The 25,092-nt window shown below is 34.2% G+C and overlaps 1 protein-coding gene across 11 annotated transcripts in view; it reads right to left on the reverse strand.

Annotated features, from left to right (window-relative positions):
* Positions 1–25,092, reverse strand: part of SK (small conductance calcium-activated potassium channel) — a 636,287-nt gene that overhangs the window by 10,738 nt on the left and 600,457 nt on the right. For 9 of the 11 annotated variants that reach the window (XM_074123003.1, XM_074123004.1, XM_074123007.1 and 6 more), the window contains 4 exons: positions 6,287–6,397; positions 4,473–4,600; positions 1,974–2,043; positions 767–874 (listed from right to left, as the gene is read on the reverse strand). In XM_074123003.1, the coding sequence (XP_073979104.1) occupies positions 767–874; positions 1,974–2,043; positions 4,473–4,600; positions 6,287–6,397 (417 nt within the window). Of the gene's footprint in view, positions 1–766; positions 875–1,973; positions 2,044–4,468; positions 4,601–6,286; positions 6,398–25,092 lie in introns of those variants that run through there. The other 2 variants (XM_074123005.1, XR_012456884.1) reach the window with 2 other exon arrangements.

The following is a 25,092-nucleotide window of genomic DNA, read 5'->3' on the forward strand; positions in this document are numbered from 1 at the left end:
GAAAAGAAGCCTACCTTATTCAATGCAATCCCTATCCTTCTGTTTCTACACTTTATGCACTCCCTTAAATAATGCTCTCATTTGATCGCCCATGGAAAAATGACTCCTTTTCATACTTATCTCACTTCCACACTTCGGACCTACATATCTATTACTAATTAAACCAACATTTATTCAAAATGATAAAACTTTCATCTCTTTATCCTCCCTCAGACTACATTCATGCTTTAAATTAAAGAAAAACTGTAAATTCAAAACGCTCATCTTTTATGAAGTTTCAAAAAAAAGGAACCTAAAGTTACACACTGGCACTAGCGGGAAGTGATAATACGTTGAAAAAGAAGCAGTTACTATGCAGTAAGTGTACTGCGCATGCGCGCTCAACATAAATAGCTAAGAAATTCAAAAAAATTATATACAGCACATTAGCGGGAAGTTGAGAAATTTAAAAAGAATATATTGAACATTGGCGGGAAGTAGTTTAAAAAGTCAACGGTAACTGTGCTGTACTGCGCATGCACCAAAAATAAACAGGCCACGCCTCTGGGGAGCTATTGTAAAGATTAGCCCATAAAATATAAAGTTAATGTAAACAAATACCTTTAGAAGGGGATTATCAAGTTTTTTCTAGGGCCCTTGACAACCTGGCTACATAATACGAACTCTTATTACACTTATTACCTAAAGTTCTTGCAGCAAAAGTATTACTCTATAACCAAACATAGAATAAAAGAAAATGATAAAAAAAATATTTAATATAAAATACCTGTTCCTGTATGTTTGCTAATTTATCTTCTAAACCTAGTAATCTTTCTTCTAAAGTATCGTACCTCGTGCTCATGTCTGAGACTATTTCATAGACTGTGTTCTGCGTCTGTAAATAAAATCAGCGTGTTTTTATAAAAAAAAGTGTGTACTAATTAATTTCAAGATTGCGAATAATTTAATATATTTATATTTATAAACTACTTCAAAATCTATCTTCTTAATAATACTGATTCAACTTATCAAATAGTAAGCAAACTATAGTAGACAAAAATCTGGGGGTGAACAATTTTATGATCTTACTCCTATTAATGCAAATTTATTGCTTAGTACAAACGAATAATTTACTTCACCAGTTTAGCTTAACTCAAATAATTATAGACGGTTGGTAATGATAACAAACAAGAACAGAGGATTAGAATATTTCATTAATACGCTTCAGTTCAACAGTCAAGTACCCCCAATATAAGAAACCCAAATACTCGTACAATATAGAAAAAGTTTCAAATAATTATCATACAAATTAAATAAAGTCGATAAGATAAAATAGTTTTCTAAAAAATTCTAAAGAACTAATTCTTAAAAGTCCACTTCAGGCTAATTCTTTCTAATTTTGGATTCTAGAAGTAAATTTATTATTTAGGAAACGGAACTGTATATTGTTTCTAAGGGGTTTGTTAGTGCTTAAAGTTGCAGTTCCTTAAGAACCTCTAAAAAATAAATTTTTCAGAGAATTAAAAAAAGAAAAAGAAAAGAGAAGTGAAGGATAAATAGTATTCGGAATTAAAAAAACATCGGGCACCTATTTTCGAAAATATCCGAGAAGGAATCGATTTAATTAAATGGCATCACTTCAGGGAATAGAATTTCTCTAAAAACTTATATACTAGAAGTGACAATAGTATCAAAACAGAATATCAACTTAGAGCATTCTGCTAATTCTTATTTTCAAAAATAATTTAAGTGAACCTCAAAAGAAATATTTTTAGTGAAAACTCTATTATCAAAAAGGTGACCGATATCAATACTTCTAAAAGTAAGAAAAATTTTAAAGCTATTAGATGTCATACCTTATAAAAAAACAACCTAGGAATCTATTGTATATTAAAAGAAATCAATGTTCTTGTTATAAGAATTAGTTGCATAAATGAACAAAAAGTTATTACAATGTTTATAAAAAACAATTTTTTTAAGTATACAATACACACTTTAGCCATATCTGTTATAGTATTTGCGTTGTCCATTAGTTTTCTTTGATCCATTTTCACTTTTCTTAAACTGAAATTGAAAAAAAGAGATGAATTTAAAGCGAGTAATAATAATGTAAAATTTTCAGAAAGTTGCTTAATTAATGTTATATTTTCCTACGAAATAATTGAAGAACAAATATTCACAAATACTTGTTTCACTATTATACTCGTACTTCATTAAGAGGGCCTATATCAATTTCTAAATTTTGTCTTTGTTTTATTCTACACCAAAACCATAAAGAAACGCATAAGGTTAACTGGAAAGGAATTGAGATTGTAGTCATCTTTAACCTTGATTTACTGAAGTGTCAGAAGTAGCGCTGAATCTAACAGTGATGGTGGACCAGTGCGGCCTAGATCCAGCACATCTAACTTGCGTTTGCGTTGTCGTCAGCAAAAAATAACAATGAAAAGAAAATGTTTTTGGGTCCCTAGTCGCTACACTAAACAGCGACTTGGTCAAGTATTTCTAAGCACTTTGTAGAAGTACTAAGCACTTTCCTCATCTTTCCAGTGCTTCTATTTTTTCCCTTTGGGCTGTTGGACCTAAGCATAGTCAAATATTTATAGGAACCATCAGAAGTGTTTGACATCTTCTACGTCCTTCCTGTGCTTCTCTTATTCCCTAATTCTCTAGTTTTTAATTTACCTGCCTTAAAATAACTTCGTAATAACAGCAACTGGAGCACATGAAAACCTTTAGTCAGCTTATAAGTCACCTTTAACCCGCCATATCTAGGGGTTTCAGAAGGGCTTTATTTTGCACCTGTTAGCAAAACATTTGAGTCTTCTATTATATTCTCCCTCTAAGTTAGAGATCCTATACTTACAGTAAACCTTAAGCACTAAGTTACTTCACTCTAAGTTAAAGCTTAAATCTTTCAGTGAAGCTTAGAATATTAATACATCTCTTAAACATACCTCCCTACAGCTTTTGATAATTCCAATTAACTCAACATAAACAAAATCTTTAATTTTCAATAGCTTGAATTTTTTTTTTAAATTCTGCTCCAAATTGGCAGGCCAACTATTTCCTAACCGTAGATTCGAGATGGCCAAAAAGATAATCGGTTACTTCAAAACAATTGTCGAATTATGTTTAGGAAAAGATCTATTCTTAGTTTTTAATCAAATTTCAGAGGTTTTTTTTGTTTGTTTGTTTGTTGGCTTCCTGTCTGTGCAGATTAGCCAGAGATGTACTAGTGTATTATTTAATGGGATGTGTTATGAGTACAATTTCAGAGTTAAAATGCCAGATTTGGATTTTAATTATTTAGTACTAAGCACGAGCTGAAATTTAATTGTGGTCATTACAAATGCCTTCAGGAACTTCGCTGATATCAGAGAAAGAGACTATACTAAAGGTTCCGGCGTCACGATCGTCGATCTCTTGGAAACACTTTTTTCACTACTTTAGGCTGAATACTGGAATATTTGACTGTGCCCAATTTAGAGGTAGTACAGGAAGAAGATTTACTATATTTTCTGCAGTCAGGCCGCCCAGATTTGGATGGATCAGATAGAAGATAGTCAACGAATGCCGTCAGAAATTGGAGGCCCTAACAAACCTCAAAAGCGACGGCTAAGTTGGATGCCGGGTTACCAACTATTCAAGGAAAATGATAGATATCTGAGGAAAGGACTCCCTACTCTGAATCTTTTTACGGTATCTTGTATAAAATTGTCTATGAAGCCATTAACTCTTTGAGGCACACGATTTTAAAGAAAATAAAAGCCCCAGTTGCACAGAATTTCTTTTATTATAAAAAAATGGAAATAAACATTCATTTCCATTATCTTACATATGTAATCATCCCTCTCAAATAATCATTACTCTCAAAATAAGAAAAAAAAAAAAAAATTATAACATTTCAATATTCCTTTTTTAGTTGGGACACTGGTATTGTATAATACCACTGTGCAACTAATGCTTTATATGGTGTTCATTCAAACACAACTTTTTACCAAAACAAAGCGGAACTTTGCAGATAGTACAGCACTGTTCTTTGAAATGTTCAAGTTCCATGTTTTGACCCAATTTTTTATAAACAATATATGAATTAACAACAGCTGCATCCAAATAACAGAACAGTATGCGGTGCCACCATTTTTCACTATTGGTCAAGTTTATAATAAATATAAAAATTGTTTCACCTATTTACGCATTTAACATTGGTGCATGCCAACTGAATGAAAAACTTTAAATAACATATTAAGCTGAATGTATGAATAACTTTAACTTTTCGAGGTGGGTTAAAATATATCCCACCATGCAGCAAAAGTTAAGCAAAAGGTGGGACAGTTTTTAACTCACCTAGCCGCAAAGAGTTAAAAAAGGCTTTTTCAGAAGCACTCAATTACTGGAAAAACAATAAATTGTGGATGGAGTCACTTAAAATGTTTAAATAATCACATTAACTTTAACAATTAGTACATATTAAGAATAACTGCACTTACGCATAAATAGCTAATAAAAATTTACGCTGATGAGTCCTTACTCTGCCTGCATTTACTCTTTTCACTAGTCTTGTATGTTTATATATAAGCCACGTTTCTCTTAAAACATTGGCAGCTGCATTCTTCAGCTGAAAATCCAAAAAAATTAACTTTTAGTTCCAATTTACTCTTAAAATAAAAAAAATGTATCTGTAAATGAATCGTCAGATACAAAGCTTGGGGTAATTTTATTAATTTCAGCTATTTTAATTTATTTCGTGCAATAAAAGTAAATATGTGTGATCCGTTTTTTTTCAAGATAACACAAAAATTAAGATTGTTAATTAAAGCGATCAGCCTACAACATAGTTTGCACATTTACTTTTTTTTTTTCTTAATTCAGAGAGCATGTGAATCTTTACACACTTGGGTATCTCTAATTTTACTTCATCGTCAATTACAGAATTCTGTAACAAATCTCTGTTTCCTCATTATGGCTTTATTAACTGAGTACCTGAGGATCTTTCCTAATGCTGCGATGGATTCAATTTCATATTACAGTAATCTGCTACCATTTTATAGATTTACTATTTTCCAATTATTAAAAGAAATAATAAATTAATAAAACGACCTAGCACACTAATCAATTCCATTAAAGCTCGCACCACAACGGATCATAAAACTGACTTTGAAGAAACAGTAAGAAGTGCGTTTATGAAGTAACTATTCCATTATCATAATCCCGCTTAACTAGGTCAGTATTTTAATTGTTGATTAAACCGCATCATATCTCCTAAGGTCATTGGCATCTGGCGCCTTCTAAAAAGTTTGGTCGACCACTGGCCAGCTGATTTTGGTCCTGAAATTAGTCGTAAGCTGTAAGAGGATCTGAGGAAAAGGACAGCTAAGGGGAGCCTATCTGAAAACTCTGTGACCTCAATCCAGCAAACTTTCATTGTGTTAATCATTGGACTGACTTCCAATTATTTTCAACAGAATCGATACTTATTTTCTTGTTTGTAATTCATTACATATCAGGATCGACCAGAATTACTTAAACTGGCCAACTTTTATTAATGACATTTTCTATTGCTTAAAAGTGGAACGTTTTCAGTTGACTATATGCACTCAATGAGAATTCTCAATTGTTCCCTACTTCTTATTCTTAAAGGCGTCAGGTGTACTGTTAGCTCCTTATGCTTGGTAACCAATGATTATTACTCCGCTTTCGCATATTTTAAAAATAGACTAATGGAAGTTAGTAATCAGCCGGAAAAAAGCTGAATTTAAAATTTCATTGGTGAAATTCCTAATTTAATGTATGTTCCTATTTCCACTTCAGTACCAAGACTGAACTTCTTTGTAACTCATCTCTAAGAAATAGGTTTTATTCGATCTCGTAGGCAATTATTCTAGTTTTTAACAAAGTTTAACGAAACGTTCTCTTATACAACTGCTTCAAAAATTAATATCTTCGCTATAGAACGAACCAAGCCCAGATCATATCAACAAATCAGTATTAAATTAACTTTAACAGTAACTATTAAATTAACTTTCGATAAAGAAATTTAATTCTACGATTACCCTATTGAAGATGTTAGCGTTAGGCAAAATTAAAAAAGAAATAATACCTAATACCTATTTCGGCAACAGAAACAAATTCTTAATGTGAACAGTTTAGAAGGTGAAAATCCTCTTCTACCAAATTGACATGTGCTTACCAATCAAAATTTCTTAGATTAGCCAAATAAAGCAATTTAATTATTCCTATTTTAGTATTCTATGTCAAAAAAATATATCTAGTAAACGAAACGAAAAATAAATCAGTAACTTACCCTTTTAGTTAATTGTGTATCCATCATAAAATTATGTACATGTTTTTCAGCTCTGGTTAATTCCATTTTTCGTGAAACTACTGCTACTAATAAAGCTGTACAACCAGCTCCCTAAACAAAGTTATTATTTATTCCATATTCGGTTTCAATATTCTTTAATTTGTCTAATCAAATAAAAACTGTTGAAAATGAAAATTAAGAAAAAAAAAACTTAAACCTGTGTAATTTATAATTTTTAAAGAACTTCAAGGAATATTAAGTTTTGTCAATTTTGTAATTTCTTTCCTTACATCTATGAAAATATGAAAATTTATTGCAGGCCCTTTGACACTGAGATGAAATTAACAATTAACTATTATCCAAAACTGTTTTAAAAAAGAAGATCATTGCGAAAGGTTCTATTTATGAAAATGGGTTTTATCTTTTTCTTTTTTGTTTAATCTGTAATGTCAGAAGTTAAGATTATTCTTTATGTGCACATTAAAAACAAAATCAAATTTACTTAAAGAAACATAAATAATTTAAAATATATAAATTAAGAAGAGATACAAAGTAAATGTTGAATGAGTTTACAAAATATGGCAAATCAGAACAGTAAATATGAAAACACAAATATTAAAATTAAAACTTTTGCTAGTGGAGAATTTGTGTCTCTAATAGGATTGACGCATTCGCTGATTTTGACTAGCAGCGCAAATCTCTAGAATGTGAAATATAGAATGTGTTGCCAAGACCTTGTCTATGTTGATCAAGATCTTTATTAAACAACCAAAAGGTTTTTAGCAGAACAAATGAACAACTTGCATTTTACTGTCAGCTTAAACCAAACTATCATGACAATGTATTTGAATCACAAATTTGCTTCTAGGTGGGTTAATCCAGAGCAAACTACTTGAACTAAGTTTCGCAATGGTGCACATTGCTTTGATTTTGTTTTCTAGTAAAAGATAGGTTTGAGTGAATGACATAAATTATGATATTCACAGGCTATATTTCCGCCACAAATATACGGCCAGATTAAGATCGTCAGCGAACCACTGGCATAGTCCAAGTAAAATAGATTGAAAACATATCTGGTAATTTTTTTTTTTTGTCTGTAGTAATTGAAATATATGTTTCTGAGTACACAAAAATTTCATCTGGTAGGAACACTATGGTTTCTATATTCCATATATTTTCTGAAATTTGAAGAAATCCAAGAACTACAACAAACGTTGAATCGTTCATTCACTTCGTCAGGTTAACATTTCCCTAGTAGAAAATATGTGCAATTGCTTATCATAATGATAAGCGAACCGCAATGAAACAAACTTTCATGTCCCCCCCCAAGAATACGTGCAGATTATTTATACCATTAAAATACAAATTTAATATCATTACAAATTCTAAAATTACTAACCCTCGTTTCCACTTTTCTCGAAGGGAGGAAATAGCCTTTGTTTTGCCGCATTTTGTTAATAACGGCTGTATTATTATTATTTATTTTGAATCATACTTTAATAAAACTAGTAGACTCCAAAAATGAATAAATAGCAAATAAAATAAATTATATTTATTCACGAACAATTAAATGAGCATATAAATTGTTGGAGTATAAATACGTCCTAAATGGACTGAGAATTGGATTAATTTCTACTTCTGTTAAATAAGTAAAATATTTTATAAAACCTGTAAAAAGAAACAAAAGAAAGAAAAAGTAATAACATAAAAATCTTTAATTTATTGATAAATAATATAATAATAATTATTAATAAATAATAATTAAAAAATAATTGGGTGTAAGGGAACAAAATATCTCTTAATTGGGTCCATTAACCTGGCGGCACTTTGGTTGAATTTTGAGACAAAACTTTTGCACCGAGCTCGAAACACATTGCACTCTTATGCACCACCAAAAAAAAATCTAAATTCGCCAAGGAAAAGCCACAATAAGCAATTAAAGTTTTTTTCCCGCCAAAAAAAATTTGGCCGGATTTGATTGAAACTTACTTCATTATGTTAAGTACACTTTGCACTCCATTGCACCACTTAAAAAAATTCATTAACTTTAATAATTACGGAGATATGGCCATTCAAAAGATCAAAGGGAATTTGCCGCAAACACTGAATTTCGAACCGCGACTTAGTATACAGGTAGAGGAGAGCTAGCACCAGCTAGAACCACAAAAAAAATCTAATAAAATATGCACACATTCAGAAATATAAGGAATTAAAGTGCTAAAAAAAGCATTAACTTGGCGGCACTTTGGTGGAATTTTGGGTAAAAAATTATTGCACCATGCTCAGAACACTTTGCACTCCTATGCACCACCAATAAAAAAGCTAGCACCACCAAGGAAAAGCCTCAATTTTCCATTTAAAGTTACGCGCGAAATTTAAATTCAAAAAAAATGAGTCTTATTTGCGGGAAAATTGGAGCGCTTTTTTCCAAAATAGCAAGTACTAGTATTAGAACAACTAGCCCCACACAGGAAATGCCAAAAATTAGCATATTTTCAAAGTAATTTACAAATTATTCAACCGATTTTCCCGCCAACTTACCTTTAACCGGAAGTGCTCTAAATTGAATTGAAACTCATCCTATTTTGTTCATGGTAGCTAGCACCAATATGCACCACAAAAAGAAATTTTGAATTTACACTAAAAGCTGATATATTGATAATAAAAGATGCACTGACAGACGTGACCATTAACTTTGCGGCACTTTGGTGGAATTTTGAGAAAAAAATTATTGCACCCAGCTCGGAACACTTTGCAATGCCAATAATAAGCCAGCAACACAACGGAAACTGTAAAAATTCACCAATTGTACGCCAAATATAACTTTAACCGGAAGTGCCCTAAATTGAATTGAAACTCATTCCATTTTGTTCGTGATAGCTAGCACCAATGTGCACCACAAAAAGAAATTTTGAATTTACACTAAAAGCTGAGATATTGATAATAAAAGATGCACTGACAGACGTGACCATTAACTTGGCGGCACTTTGGTGGAATTTTGGGTAAAAAATTATTGCACCCAGCTCGGAACACTTTGCACTCCTATGCACCATCAATAAAAAAGCTAGCACCACCAAGGAAAAGTCTCAATTTTCCATTTAAACTTACGCGCGAAATTTAAATTCAAAAAAATGGAGTTTTATTTGCGGGAAAATTGGAGCGCTTTTTTCCAAAATAGCAAGTACTAGTATTAGAACCACTAGCCCCACACAGGAAATACCAAAAATTAGCATATTTTCAAAGTATGTTACAAATTACTCAACCGATTTTCCCGCCAACTTACCATTAACTTGGCGGCACTTTGGTGGAATTTTGAGAAAAAAATTATTGCACCCAGCTCGGAACACTTTGCACTCCTATGCACCACCAATAAAAAAGCTAGCACCACCAAGGAAAAGCCTCAATTTTCCATTTAAAGTTACGCGCGAAATTTAAATTAAAAAAAAAATGAGTTTAATTTGTGGGAAAATTGGAGCGCTTTTTTCCAAAATAGCAAGTACTAGTATTAGAACCACTAGCCCCACACAGGAAATGCCAAAAATTAGCATATTTTCAAAGTAATTTACAAATTATTCAACCGATTTTCCCGCCAACTTACCTTTAACCGGATGTGCTCTAAATTGAATTGAAACTCATCCTATTTTGTTCATGGTAGCTAGACCAATATGCACCACAAAAAGAAATTTTGAATTTACACTAAAAGCTGATATATTGATAATAAAAGATGCACTGACAGACGTGACCATTAACTTTGCGGCACTTTGGTGGAATTTTGAGAAAAAAATTATTGCACCCAGCTCGGAACACTTTGCAATGCCAATAATAAGCCAGCAACACAACGGAAACTGTAAAAATTCACCAATTGTACGCCAAATATAACTTTAACCGGAAGTGCCCTAAATTGAATTGAAACTCATTCTATTTTGTTCATGGTAGCTAGCACCAATGTGCACCACAAAAAGAAATTTTGAATTTACACTAAAAGCTGAGATATTGATAATAAAAGATGCACTGATAGACGTGACCATTAACTTGGCGGCACTTTGGTGGAATTTTGAGAAAAAAATTATTGCACCCAGCTCGGAACACTTTGCAATGCCAATAATAAGCCAGCTACACAACGGAAATGGTAAAAATTCACCAATTGTACGCCAAATATAACTTTAACCGGAAGTGCCCTAAATTGAATTGAAACTCATTCCATTTTGTTCGTGGTAGCTAGCACCAATGTGCACCACAAAAAGAAATTTTGAATTTACACTAAAAGCTGAGATATTGATAATAAAAGATGCACTGACAGACGTGACCATTAACTTGGCGGCACTTTGGTAGAATTTTGAGAAAAAAATTATTGCACCCAGCTCGGAACACTTTGCAATGCCAATAATAAGCCAGCAACGCTACGGAAATGGTAAAAATTCACCAATTGTACGCCAAATATAACTTTAACCGGAAGTGCCCTAAATTGAATTGAAACTCATTCCATTTTGTTCATGGTAGCTAGCACCAATGTGCACCACAAAAAGAAATTTTGAATTTACACTAAAAGCTGATATATTGATAATAAAAGATGCACTGACAGACGTGACCATTAACTTTGCGGCACTTTGGTGGAATTTTGAGAAAAAAATTATTGCACCCAGCTCGGAACACTTTGCAATGCCAATAATAAGCCAGCAACACAACGGAAACTGTAAAAATTCACCAATTGTACGCCAAATATAACTTTAACCGGAAGTGCCCTAAATTGAATTGAAACTCATTCCATTTTGTTCATGGTAGCTAGCACCAATGTGCACCACAAAAAGAAATTTTGAATTTACACTAAAAGCTGAGATATTGATAATAAAAGATGCACTGATAGACGTGACCATTAACTTGGCGGCACTTTGGTGGAATTTTGGGTAAAAAATTATTGCACCATGCTCAGAACACTTTGCACTCCTATGCACCACCAATAAAAAAGCTAGCACCACCAAGGAAAAGCCTCAATTTTCCATTTAAAGTTACACGCGAAATTTAAATTCAAAAAAAATGAGTCTTATTTGCGAGAAAATTGGAGCGCTTTTTTCCAAAATAGCAAGTACTAGTATTAGAACAACTAGCCCCACACAGGAAATGCCAAAAATTAGCATATTTTCAAAGTAATTTACAAATTATTCAACCGATTTTCCCGCCAACTTACCTTTAACCGGATGTGCTCTAAATTGAATTGAAACTCATCCTATTTTGTTCATGGTAGCTAGACCAATATGCACCACAAAAAGAAATTTTGAATTTACACTAAAAGCTGATATATTGATAATAAAAGATGCACTGACAGACGTGACCATTAACTTTGCGGCACTTTGGTGGAATTTTGAGAAAAAAATTATTGCACCCAGCTCGGAACACTTTGCAATGCCAATAATAAGCCAGCAACACAACGGAAACTGTAAAAATTCACCAATTGTACGCCAAATATAACTTTAACCGGAAGTGCCCTAAATTGAATTGAAACTCATTCCATTTTGTTCATGGTAGCTAGCACCAATGTGCACCACAAAAAGAAATTTTGAATTTACACTAAAAGCTGAGATATTGATAATAAAAGATGCACTGATAGACGTGACCATTAACTTGGCGGCACTTTGGTGGAATTTTGAGAAAAAAATTATTGCACCCAGCTCGGAACACTTTGCAATGCCAATAATAAGCCAGCTACACAACGGAAATGGTAAAAATTCACCAATTGTACGCCAAATATAACTTTAACCGGAAGTGCCCTAAATTGAATTGAAACTCATTCCATTTTGTTCGTGGTAGCTAGCACCAATGTGCACCACAAAAAGAAATTTTGAATTTACACTAAAAGCTGAGATATTGATAATAAAAGATGCACTGACAGACGTGACCATTAACTTGGCGGCACTTTGGTAGAATTTTGAGAAAAAAATTATTGCACCCAGCTCGGAACACTTTGCAATGCCAATAATAAGCCAGCAACGCTACGGAAATGGTAAAAATTCACCAATTGTACGCCAAATATAACTTTAACCGGAAGTGCCCTAAATTGAATTGAAACTCATTCCATTTTGTTCATGGTAGCTAGCACCAATGTGCACCACAAAAAGAAATTTTGAATTTACACTAAAAGCTGATATATTGATAATAAAAGATGCACTGACAGACGTGACCATTAACTTTGCGGCACTTTGGTGGAATTTTGAGAAAAAAATTATTGCACCCAGCTCGGAACACTTTGCAATGCCAATAATAAGCCAGCAACACAACGGAAACTGTAAAAATTCACCAATTGTACGCCAAATATAACTTTAACCGGAAGTGCCCTAAATTGAATTGAAACTCATTCCATTTTGTTCATGGTAGCTAGCACCAATGTGCACCACAAAAAGAAATTTTGAATTTACACTAAAAGCTGAGATATTGATAATAAAAGATGCACTGATAGACGTGACCATTAACTTGGCGGCACTTTGGTGGAATTTTGGGTAAAAAATTATTGCACCATGCTCAGAACACTTTGCACTCCTATGCACCACCAATAAAAAAGCTAGCACCACCAAGGAAAAGCCTCAATTTTCCATTTAAAGTTACACGCGAAATTTAAATTCAAAAAAAATGAGTCTTATTTGCGAGAAAATTGGAGCGCTTTTTTCCAAAATAGCAAGTACTAGTATTAGAACAACTAGCCCCACACAGGAAATGCCAAAAATTAGCATATTTTCAAAGTAATTTACAAATTATTCAACCGATTTTCCCGCCAACTTACCTTTAACCGGATGTGCTCTAAATTGAATTGAAACTCATCCTATTTTGTTCATGGTAGCTAGACCAATATGCACCACAAAAAGAAATTTTGAATTTACACTAAAAGCTGATATATTGATAATAAAAGATGCACTGACAGACGTGACCATTAACTTTGCGGCACTTTGGTGGAATTTTGAGAAAAAAATTATTGCACCCAGCTCGGAACACTTTGCAATGCCAATAATAAGCCAGCAACACAACGGAAACTGTAAAAATTCACCAATTGTACGCCAAATATAACTTTAACCGGAAGTGCCATAAATTGAATTGAAACTCATTCCATTTTGTTCATGGTAGCTAGCACCAATGTGCACCACAAAAAGAAATTTTGAATTTACACTAAAAGCTGAGATATTGATAATAAAAGATGCACTGATAGACGTGACCATTAACTTGGCGGCACTTTGGTGGAATTTTGAGAAAAAAATTATTGCACCCAGCTCGGAACACTTTGCAATGCCAATAATAAGCCAGCTACACAACGGAAATGGTAAAAATTCACCAATTGTACGCCAAATATAACTTTAACCGGAAGTGCCCTAAATTGAATTGAAACTCATTCCATTTTGTTCATGGTAGCTAGCACCAATGTGCACCACAAAAAGAAATTTTGAATTTACACTAAAAGCTGAGATATTGATAATAAAAGATGCACTGACAGACGTGACCATTAACTTGGCGGCACTTTGGTGGAATTTTGAGAAAAAAATTATTGCACCCAGCTCGGAACACTTTGCACTCCTATGCACCACCAATAAAAAAGCTAGCACCACCAAGGAAAAACCTCAATTTTCCATTTAAAGTTACGCGCGAAATTTAAATTTAAAAAAAAATGAGTTTTATTTGTGGGAAAATTGGAGCGCTTTTTTCCAAAATAGCAAGTACTAGTATTAGAACCACTAGCCCCACACAGGAAATGCCAAAAATTAGCATATTTTCAAAGTAATTTACAAATTATTCAACTGATTTTCCCGCCAACTTACCTTTAACTTGGCGGCACTTTGGTGGAATTTTGAGAAAAAAAATTATTGCACCCAGCTCGGAACACTTTGCACTCCTATGCACCACCAATAAAAAAGCTAGCACCACCAAGGAAAAGCCTCAATTTTCCATTTAAAGTTACGCGCGAAATTTAAATTTAAAAAAAAATCAGTTTTATTTGTGGGACTTTAAATGGAAAATTGAGGCTTTTCCTTGGTGGTGCTGGCTTTTTTATTGGTGGTGCATAGGAGTGCAAAGTGTTCCGAGCTGGGTGCAATAATTTTTTTTCTCAAAATTCCACCAAAGTGCCGCCAAGTTAAAGGTAAGTTGGCGGGAAAATAGGTTAAGTAATTTGTAAATTACTTTGAAAATATGCTAATTTTTGGCATTTCCTGTGTAGGGCTACTGGTTCTAATACTAGTACTTGCTATTTTGGAAAAAAGCGCTCCAATTTTCCCGCAAATAAAACTCATTTTTTTTAAATTTAAATTTCGCGCGTAACTTTAAATGGAAAATTGAGGCTTTTCCTTGGTGGTGCTAGCTTTTTTATTGGTGGTGCATAGGAGTGCAAAGTGTTCCGAGCTGGGTGCAATAATTTTTTTTCTCAAAATTCCACCAAAGTGCCGCCAAGTTAAAGGTAAGTTGGCGGGAAAATCAGTTGAATAATTTGTAAATTACTTTGAAAATATGCTAATTTTTGGCATTTCCTGTGTGGGGCTAGTGGTTCTAATACTAGTACTTGCTATTTTGGAAAAAAGCGCTCCAATATTCCCACAAATAAAACTCATTTTTTTTTTAAATTTAAATTTCGCGCGTAACTTTAAATGGAAAATTGAGGCTTTTCCTTGGTGGTGCTAGCTTTTTTATTGGTGGTGCATAGGAGTGCAAAGTGTTCCGAGCTGTGTGCAATAATTTTTTTCTCAAAATTCCACCAAAGTGCCGCCAAGTTAAAGGTAAGTTGGCGGGAAAATCGGTTGAATAATTTGTAAATTACTTTGAAAATATGCTAATTTTTGGCATTTCCTGTGTGGGGCTAGTGGTTCTAATACTAGTACTTGCTATTTTGGAAAAAAGCGCTCCAGTTTTCCCACAAATAAAACTCATTTTTTTTTAAATTTAAATTTCGCGCGTAACATTAAATGGAAAATTGAGGCTTTTCCTTGGTGGTGCTAGCTTTTTTATTGGTGGTGCATAGGAGTGCAAAGTGTTCCGAGCTGGGTGCAATAATTTTTTTTCTCAAAATTCCACCAAAGTGCCGCCAAGTTAAAGGTAAGTTGGCGGGAAAATCAGTTGAATAATTTGTAAATTACTTTGAAAATATGCTAATTTTTGGCATTTCCTGTGTGGGGCTAGTGGTTCTAATACTAGTACTTGCTATTTTGGAAAAAAGCGCTCCAATTTTCCCACAAATTAAACTCATTTTTTTTTAAATTTAAATTTCGCGCGTAACTTTAAATGGAAAATTGAGGCTTTTCCTTGGTGGTGCTAGCTTTTTTATTGGTGGTGCATAGGAGTGCAAAGTGTTCCGAGCTGGGTGCAATAATTTTTTTTCTCAAAATTCCACCAAAGTGCCGCCAAGTTAAAGGTAAGTTGGCGGGAAAATCGGTTGAATAATTTGTAAATTACTTTGAAAATATGCTAATTTTTGGCATTTCCTGTGTAGGGCTAGTGGTTCTAATACTAGTACTTGCTATTTTGGAAAAAAGCGCTCCAATTTTCCCACAAATAAAACTCATTTTTTTTTAAATTTAAATTTCGCGCGTAACTTTAAATGGAAAATTGAGGCTTTTCCTTGGTGGTGCTAGCTTTTTTATTGGTGGTGCATAGGAGTGCAAAGTGTTCCGAGCTGGGTGCAATAATTTTTTTTCTCAAAATTCCACCAAAGTGCCGCCAAGTTAAAGGTAAGTTGGCGGGAAAATCAGTTGAATAATTTGTAAATTACTTTGAAAATATGCTAATTTTTGGCATTTCCTGTGTGGGGCTAGTGGTTCTAATACTAGTACTTGCTATTTTGGAAAAAAGCGCTCCAATTTTCCCACAAAATAAACTCATTTTTTTTAAATTTAAATTTCGCGCGTAAATTTAAATGGAAAATTGAGGCTTTTCCTTGGTGGTGCTAGCTTTTTTATTGGTGGTGCATAGGAGTGCAAAGTGTTCCGAGCTGGGTGCAATATTTTTTTTTCTCAAAATTCCACCAAAGTGCCGCCAAGTTAAAGGTAAGTTGGCGGGAAAATCAGTTGAATAATTTGTAAATTACTTTGAAAATATGCTAATTTTTGGCATTTCCTGTGTGGGGCTAGTGGTTCTAATACTAGTACTTGCTATTTTGGAAAAAAGCGCTCCAATTTTCCCACAAATAAAACTCATTTTTTTTTAAATTTAAATTTCGCGCGTAACTTTATATGGAAAATTGAGGCTTTTCCTTGGTGGTGCTAGCTTTTTTATTGGTGGTGCATAGGAGTGCAAAGTGTTCCGAGCTGGGTGCAATAATTTTTTTTCTCAAAATTCCACCAAAGTGCCGCCAAGTTAAAGGTAAGTTGGCGGGAAAATCAGTTGAATAATTTGTAAATTACTTTGAAAATATGCTAATTTTTGGCATTTCCTGTGTGGGGCTAGTGGTTCTAATACTAGTACTTGCTATTTTGGAAAAAAGCGCTCCAATATTCCCACAAATAAAACTCATTTTTTTTTTAAATTTAAATTTCGCGCGTAACTTTAAATGGAAAATTGAGGCTTTTCCTTGGTGGTGCTAGCTTTTTTATTGGTGGTGCATAGGAGTGCAAAGTGTTCCGAGCTGTGTGCAATAATTTTTTTCTCAAAATTCCACCAAAGTGCCGCCAAGTTAAAGGTAAGTTGGCGGGAAAATCGGTTGAATAATTTGTAAATTACTTTGAAAATATGCTAATTTTTGGCATTTCCTGTGTGGGGCTAGTGGTTCTAATACTAGTACTTGCTATTTTGGAAAAAAGCGCTCCAGTTTTCCCACAAATAAAACTCATTTTTTTTTAAATTTAAATTTCGCGCGTAACATTAAATGGAAAATTGAGGCTTTTCCTTGGTGGTGCTAGCTTTTTTATTGGTGGTGCATAGGAGTGCAAAGTGTTCCGAGCTGGGTGCAATAATTTTTTTTCTCAAAATTCCACCAAAGTGCCGCCAAGTTAAAGGTAAGTTGGCGGGAAAATCAGTTGAATAATTTGTAAATTACTTTGAAAATATGCTAATTTTTGGCATTTCCTGTGTGGGGCTAGTGGTTCTAATACTAGTACTTGCTATTTTGGAAAAAAGCGCTCCAATTTTCCCACAAATTAAACTCATTTTTTTTTAAATTTAAATTTCGCGCGTAACTTTAAATGGAAAATTGAGGCTTTTCCTTGGTGGTGCTAGCTTTTTTATTGGTGGTGCATAGGAGTGCAAAGTGTTCCGAGCTGGGTGCAATAATTTTTTTTCTCAAAATTCCACCAAAGTGCCGCCAAGTTAAAGGTAAGTTGGCGGGAAAATCGGTTGAATAATTTGTAAATTACTTTGAAAATATGCTAATTTTTGGCATTTCCTGTGTAGGGCTAGTGGTTCTAATACTAGTACTTGCTATTTTGGAAAAAAGCGCTCCAATTTTCCCACAAATAAAACTCATTTTTTTTTAAATTTAAATTTCGCGCGTAACTTTAAATGGAAAATTGAGGCTTTTCCTTGGTGGTGCTAGCTTTTTTATTGGTGGTGCATAGGAGTGCAAAGTGTTCCGAGCTGGGTGCAATAATTTTTTTTCTCAAAATTCCACCAAAGTGCCGCCAAGTTAAAGGTAAGTTGGCGGGAAAATCAGTTGAATAATTTGTAAATTACTTTGAAAATATGCTAATTTTTGGCATTTCCTGTGTGGGGCTAGTGGTTCTAATACTAGTACTTGCTATTTTGGAAAAAAGCGCTCCAATTTTCACACAAATTAAACTCATTTTTTTTTAATTTAAATTTCGCGCGTAAATTTAAATGGAAAATTGAGGCTTTTCCTTGGTGGTGCTAGCTTTTTTATTGGTGGTGCATAGGAGTGCAAAGTGTTCCGAGCTGGGTGCAATATTTTTTTTTCTCAAAATTCCACCAAAGTGCCGCCAAGTTAAAGGTAAGTTGGCGGGAAAATCAGTTGAATAATTTGTAAATTACTTTGAAAATATGCTAATTTTTGGCATTTCCTGTGTGGGGCTAGTGGTTCTAATACTAGTACTTGCTATTTTGGAAAAAAGCGCTCCAATTTTCCCACAAATAAAACTCATTTTTTTTTAAATTTAAATTTCGCGCGTAACTTTATATGGAAAATTGAGGCTTTTCCTTGGTGGTGCTAGCTTTTTTATTGGTGGTGCATAGGAGTGCAAAGTGTTCCGAGCTGGGTGCAATAATTTTTTTTCTCAAAATTCCACCAAAGTGCCGCCAAGTTAAAGGTAAGTTGGCGGGAAAATCAGTTGAATAATTTGTAAATTACTTTGAAAATATGCTAATTTTTGGCATTTCCTGTGTGGGGCTAGTGGTTCTAATACTAGTACTTGCTATTTTGGAAAAAAGCGCTCCAATTTTCCCACAAATTAAACTCATTTTTTTTTAATTTAAATTTCGCGCGTAAATTTAAATGGAAAATTGAGGCTTTTCCTTGGTGGTGCTAGCTTTTTTATTGGTGGTGCATAGGAGTGCAAAGTGTTCCGAGCTGGGTGCAATAATTTTTTTTCTCAAAATTCCACCAAAGTGCCGCCAAGTTAAAGGTAAGTTGGCGGGAAAATCAGTTGAATAATTTGTAAATTACTTTGAAAATATGCTAATTTTTGGCATTTCCTGTGTGGGGCTAGTGGTTCTAATACTAGTACTTGCTATTTTGGAAAAAAGCGCTCCAATTTTCCCGCAAATAAAACTCATTTTTTTTAAATTTAAATTTCGCGCGTAACTTTAAATGGAAAATTGAGGCTTTTCCTTGGTGGTGCTAGCTTTTTTATTGGTGGTGCATAGGAGTGCAAAGTGTTCCGAGCTGGGTGCAATAATTTTTTTTCTCAAAATTCCACCAAAGTGCCGCCAAGTTAAAGGTAAGTTGGCGGGAAAATAGGTTAAGTAATTTGTGAATTACTTTGAAAATATGCTAATTTTTGGCATTTCCTGTGTGGGGCTAGTGGTTCTAATACTAGTACTTGCTATTTTGGAAAAAAGCGCTCCAATTTTCCCACAATTAAAACTCATTTTTTTTTAAATTTAAATTTCGCGCGTAACTTTAAATGAAAAATTGAGGCTTTTCCTTGGTGGTGCTAGCTTTTTTATTGGTGGTGCATAGGAGTGCAAAGTGTTCCGAGCTGGGTGCAATAATTTTTTTTCTCAAAATTCCACCAAAGTGCCGCCAAGTTAAAGGTAAGTTGGCGGGAAAATCAGTTGAATAATTTGTAAATTACTTTGAAAATATGCTAATTTTTGGCATTTCCTGTGTGGGGCTAGTGGTTCTAATACTAGTACTTGCTATTTTGGAAAAAAGCGCTCCAATTTTCCCACAAATAAAACTCATTTTTTTTTAAATTTAAATTTCGCGCGTAACTTTATATGGAAAATTGAGGCTTTTCCTTGGTGGTGCTAGCTTTTTTATTGGTGGTGCATAGGAGTGCAAAGTGTTCCGAGCTGGGTGCAATAATTTTTTTCTCAAAATTCCACCAAAGTGCCGCCAAGTTAAAGGTAAGTTGGCGGGAAAATCGGTTGAATAATTTGTAAATTACTTTGAAAATATGCTAATTTTTGGCATTTCCTGTGTAGGGCTAGTGGTTCTAATACTAGTACTTGCTATTTTGGAAAAAAGCGCTCCAATTTTCCCACAAATAAAACTCATTTTTTTTTAAATTTAAATTTCGCGCGTAACTTTAAATGGAAAATTGAGGCTTTTCCTTGGTGGTGCTAGCTTTTTTATTGGTGGTGCATAGGAGTGCAAAGTGTTCCGAGCTGGGTGCAATAATTTTTTTTCTCAAAATTCCACCAAAGTGCCGCCAAGTTAAAGGTAAGTTGGCGGGAAAATCAGTTGAATAATTTGTAAATTACTTTGAAAATATGCTAATTTTTGGCATTTCCTGTGTGGGGCTAGTGGTTCTAATACTAGTACTTGCTATTTTGGAAAAAAGCGCTCCAATTTTCCCACAAATAAAACTCATTTTTTTTTAAATTTAAATTTCGCGCGTAACTTTATATGGAAAATTGAGGCTTTTCCTTGTGGGTGCTAGCTTTTTTATTGGTGGTGCATAGGAGTGCAAAGTGTTCCGAGCTGGGTGCAATAATTTTTTTCTCAAAATTCCACCAAAGTGCCGCAAAGTTAATGGTCACGTCTGTCAGTGCATCTTTTATTATAAATATCTCAGCTTTTAGTGTAAATTCAAAATTTCTTTTTGTGGTGCACATTGGTGGTAGCTATCACGAACAAAATGGAATGAGTTTCAATTCAATTTAGGGCACTTCCGGTTAAAGTTATATTTGGCGTACAATTGGTGAATTTTTACAGTTTCCGTTGTGTTGCTGGCTTATTATTGGCATTGCAAAGTGTTCCGAGCTGGGTGCAATAATTTTTTTCTCAAAATTCCACCAATGTGCCGCCAAGTTAATGTCACGTCTGTCAGTGCATCTTTTATTATCAATATCTCAGCTTTTAGTGTAAATTCAAAATTTCTTTTTGTGGTGCACATTGGTGCTAGCTACCACGAACAAAATGGAATGAGTTTCAATTCAATTTAGGGCATTTCCGGTTAAAGTTATATTTGGCGTACAATTGGTGAATTTTTACCATTTCCGTTGTGTTGCTGGCTTATTATTGGCATTGCAAAGTGTTCCGAGCTGGGTGCAATAATTTTTTTCTCAAAATTCCACCAAAGTGCCGCCAAGTTAATGGTCACGTCTGTCAGTGCATCTTTTATTATCAATATCTCAGCTTTTAGTGTAAATTCAAAATTTCTTTTTGTGGTGCACATTGGTGCTAGCTACCACGAACAAAATGGAATGAGTTTCAATTCAATTTAGGGCACTTCCGGTTAAAGTTATATTTGGCGTACAATTGGTGAATTTTTACCATTTCCGTTGTGTAGCTGGCTTATTATTGGCATTGCAAAGTGTTCCGAGCTGGGTGCAATAATTTTTTTCTCAAAATTCCACCAAAGTGCCGCCAAGTTAATGGTCACGTCTATCAGTGCATCTTTTATTATCAATATCTCAGCTTTTAGTGTAAATTCAAAATTTCTTTTTGTGGTGCACATTGGTGCTAGCTACCATGAACAAAATGGAATGAGTTTCAATTCAATTTAGGGCACTTCCGGTTAAAGTTATATTTGGCGTACAATTGGTGAATTTTTACCATTTCCGTTGTGTAGCTGGCTTATTATTGGCATTGCAAAGTGTTCCGAGCTGGGTGCAATAATTTTTTTCTCAAAATTCCACCAAAGTGCCGCAAAGTTAATGGTCACGTCTGTCAGTGCATCTTTTATTATCAATATATCAGCTTTTAGTGTAAATTCAAAATTTCTTTTTGTGGTGCATATTGGTCTAGCTACCATGAACAAAATAGGATGAGTTTCAATTCAATTTAGAGCACATCCGGTTAAAGGTAAGTTGGCGGGAAAATCGGTTGAATAATTTGTAAATTACTTTGAAAATATGCTAATTTTTGGCATTTCCTGTGTGGGGCTAGTGGTTCTAATACTAGTACTTGCTATTTTGGAAAAAAGCGCTCCAATTTTCCCACAAATTAAACTCATTTTTTTTTTAATTTAAATTTCGCGCGTAACTTTAAATGGAAAATTGAGGCTTTTCCTTGGTGGTGCTAGCTTTTTTATTGGTGGTGCATAGGAGTGCAAAGTGTTCCGAGCTGGGTGCAATAATTTTTTTCTCAAAATTCCACCAAAGTGCCGCCAAGTTAATGGTAAGTTGGCGGGAAAATCGGTTGAGTAATTTGTAACATACTTTGAAAATATGCTAATTTTTGGTATTTCCTGTGTGGGGCTAGTGGTTCTAATACTAGTACTTGCTATTTTGGAAAAAAGCGCTCCAATTTTCCCGCAAATAAAACTCCATTTTTTTGAATTTAAATTTCGCGCGTAAGTTTAAATGGAAAATTGAGACTTTTCCTTGGTGGTGCTAGCTTTTTTATTGATGGTGCATAGGAGTGCAAAGTGTTCCGAGCTGGGTGCAATAATTTTTTACCCAAAATTCCACCAAAGTGCCGCCAAGTTAATGGTCACGTCTGTCAGTGCATCTTTTATTATCAATATCTCAGCTTTTAGTGTAAATTCAAAATTTCTTTTTGTGGTGCACATTGGTGCTAGCTATCACGAACAAAATGGAATGAGTTTCAATTCAATTTAGGGCACTTCCGGTTAAAGTTATATTTGGCGTACAATTGGTGAATTTTTACAGTTTCCGTTGTGTTGCTGGCTTATTATTGGCATTGCAAAGTGTTCCGAGCTGGGTGCAATAATTTTTTTCTCAAAATTCCACCAAAGTGCCGCAAAGTTAATGGTCACGTCTGTCAGTGCATCTTTTATTATCAATATATCAGCTTTTAGTGTAAATTCAAAATTTCTTTTTGTGGTGCACATTGGTGCTAGCTACCATGAACAAAATGGAATGAGTTTCAATTCAATTTAGGGCACTTCCGGTTAAAGTTATATTTGGCGTACAATTGGTGAATTTTTACCATTTCCGTAGCGTTGCTGGCTTATTATTGGCATTGCAAAGTGTTCCGAGCTGGGTGCAATAATTTTTTTCTCAAAATTCTACCAAAGTGCCGCCAAGTTAATGGTCACGTCTGTCAGTGCATCTTTTATTATCAATATCTCAGCTTTTAGTGTAAATTCAAAATTTCTTTTTGTGGTGCACATTGGTGCTAGCTACCACGAACAAAATGGAATGAGTTTCAATTCAATTTAGGGCACTTCCGGTTAAAGTTATATTTGGCGTACAATTGGTGAATTTTTACCATTTCCGTTGTGTAGCTGGCTTATTATTGGCATTGCAAAGTGTTCCGAGCTGGGTGCAATAATTTTTTTCTCAAAATTCCACCAAAGTGCCGCCAAGTTAATGGTCACGTCTATCAGTGCATCTTTTATTATCAATATCTCAGCTTTTAGTGTAAATTCAAAATTTCTTTTTGTGGTGCACATTGGTGCTAGCTACCATGAACAAAATGGAATGAGTTTCAATTCAATTTAGGGCACTTCCGGTTAAAGTTATATTTGGCGTACAATTGGTGAATTTTTACAGTTTCCGTTGTGTTGCTGGCTTATTATTGGCATTGCAAAGTGTTCCGAGCTGGGTGCAATAATTTTTTTCTCAAAATTCCACCAAAGTGCCGCAAAGTTAATGGTCACGTCTGTCAGTGCATCTTTTATTATCAATATATCAGCTTTTAGTGTAAATTCAAAATTTCTTTTTGTGGTGCATATTGGTCTAGCTACCATGAACAAAATAGGATGAGTTTCAATTCAATTTAGAGCACATCCGGTTAAAGGTAAGTTGGCGGGAAAATCGGTTGAATAATTTGTAAATTACTTTGAAAATATGCTAATTTTTGGCATTTCCTGTGTGGGGCTAGTTGTTCTAATACTAGTACTTGCTATTTTGGAAAAAAGCGCTCCAATTTTCTCGCAAATAAGACTCATTTTTTTTGAATTTAAATTTCGCGTGTAACTTTAAATGGAAAATTGAGGCTTTTCCTTGGTGGTGCTAGCTTTTTTATTGGTGGTGCATAGGAGTGCAAAGTGTTCTGAGCATGGTGCAATAATTTTTTACCCAAAATTCCACCAAAGTGCCGCCAAGTTAATGGTCACGTCTATCAGTGCATCTTTTATTATCAATATCTCAGCTTTTAGTGTAAATTCAAAATTTCTTTTTGTGGTGCACATTGGTGCTAGCTACCATGAACAAAATGGAATGAGTTTCAATTCAATTTATGGCACTTCCGGTTAAAGTTATATTTGGCGTACAATTGGTGAATTTTTACAGTTTCCGTTGTGTTGCTGGCTTATTATTGGCATTGCAAAGTGTTCCGAGCTGGGTGCAATAATTTTTTTCTCAAAATTCCACCAAAGTGCCGCAAAGTTAATGGTCACGTCTGTCAGTGCATCTTTTATTATCAATATATCAGCTTTTAGTGTAAATTCAAAATTTCTTTTTGTGGTGCACATTGGTGCTAGCTACCATGAACAAAATGGAATGAGTTTCAATTCAATTTAGGGCACTTCCGGTTAAAGTTATATTTGGCGTACAATTGGTGAATTTTTACCATTTCCGTAGCGTTGCTGGCTTATTATTGGCATTGCAAAGTGTTCCGAGCTGGGTGCAATAATTTTTTTCTCAAAATTCTACCAAAGTGCCGCCAAGTTAATGGTCACGTCTGTCAGTGCATCTTTTATTATCAATATCTCAGCTTTTAGTGTAAATTCAAAATTTCTTTTTGTGGTGCACATTGGTGCTAGCTACCACGAACAAAATGGAATGAGTTTCAATTCAATTTAGGGCACTTCCGGTTAAAGTTATATTTGGCGTACAATTGGTGAATTTTTACCATTTCCGTTGTGTAGCTGGCTTATTATTGGCATTGCAAAGTGTTCCGAGCTGGGTGCAATAATTTTTTTCTCAAAATTCCACCAAAGTGCCGCCAAGTTAATGGTCACGTCTATCAGTGCATCTTTTATTATCAATATCTCAGCTTTTAGTGTAAATTCAAAATTTCTTTTTGTGGTGCACATTGGTGCTAGCTACCATGAACAAAATGGAATGAGTTTCAATTCAATTTAGGGCACTTCCGGTTAAAGTTATATTTGGCGTACAATTGGTGAATTTTTACAGTTTCCGTTGTGTTGCTGGCTTATTATTGGCATTGCAAAGTGTTCCGAGCTGGGTGCAATAATTTTTTTCTCAAAATTCCACCAAAGTGCCGCAAAGTTAATGGTCACGTCTGTCAGTGCATCTTTTATTATCAATATATCAGCTTTTAGTGTAAATTCAAAATTTCTTTTTGTGGTGCA

Source organism: Rhodnius prolixus, unplaced genomic scaffold (genome assembly GCF_049639745.1).
Source record: "Rhodnius prolixus isolate KJV_2025 unplaced genomic scaffold, Rpr scaffold_8, whole genome shotgun sequence".
In the NCBI taxonomy this organism is placed as follows: Eukaryota; Metazoa; Arthropoda; class Insecta; order Hemiptera; family Reduviidae; genus Rhodnius; species Rhodnius prolixus.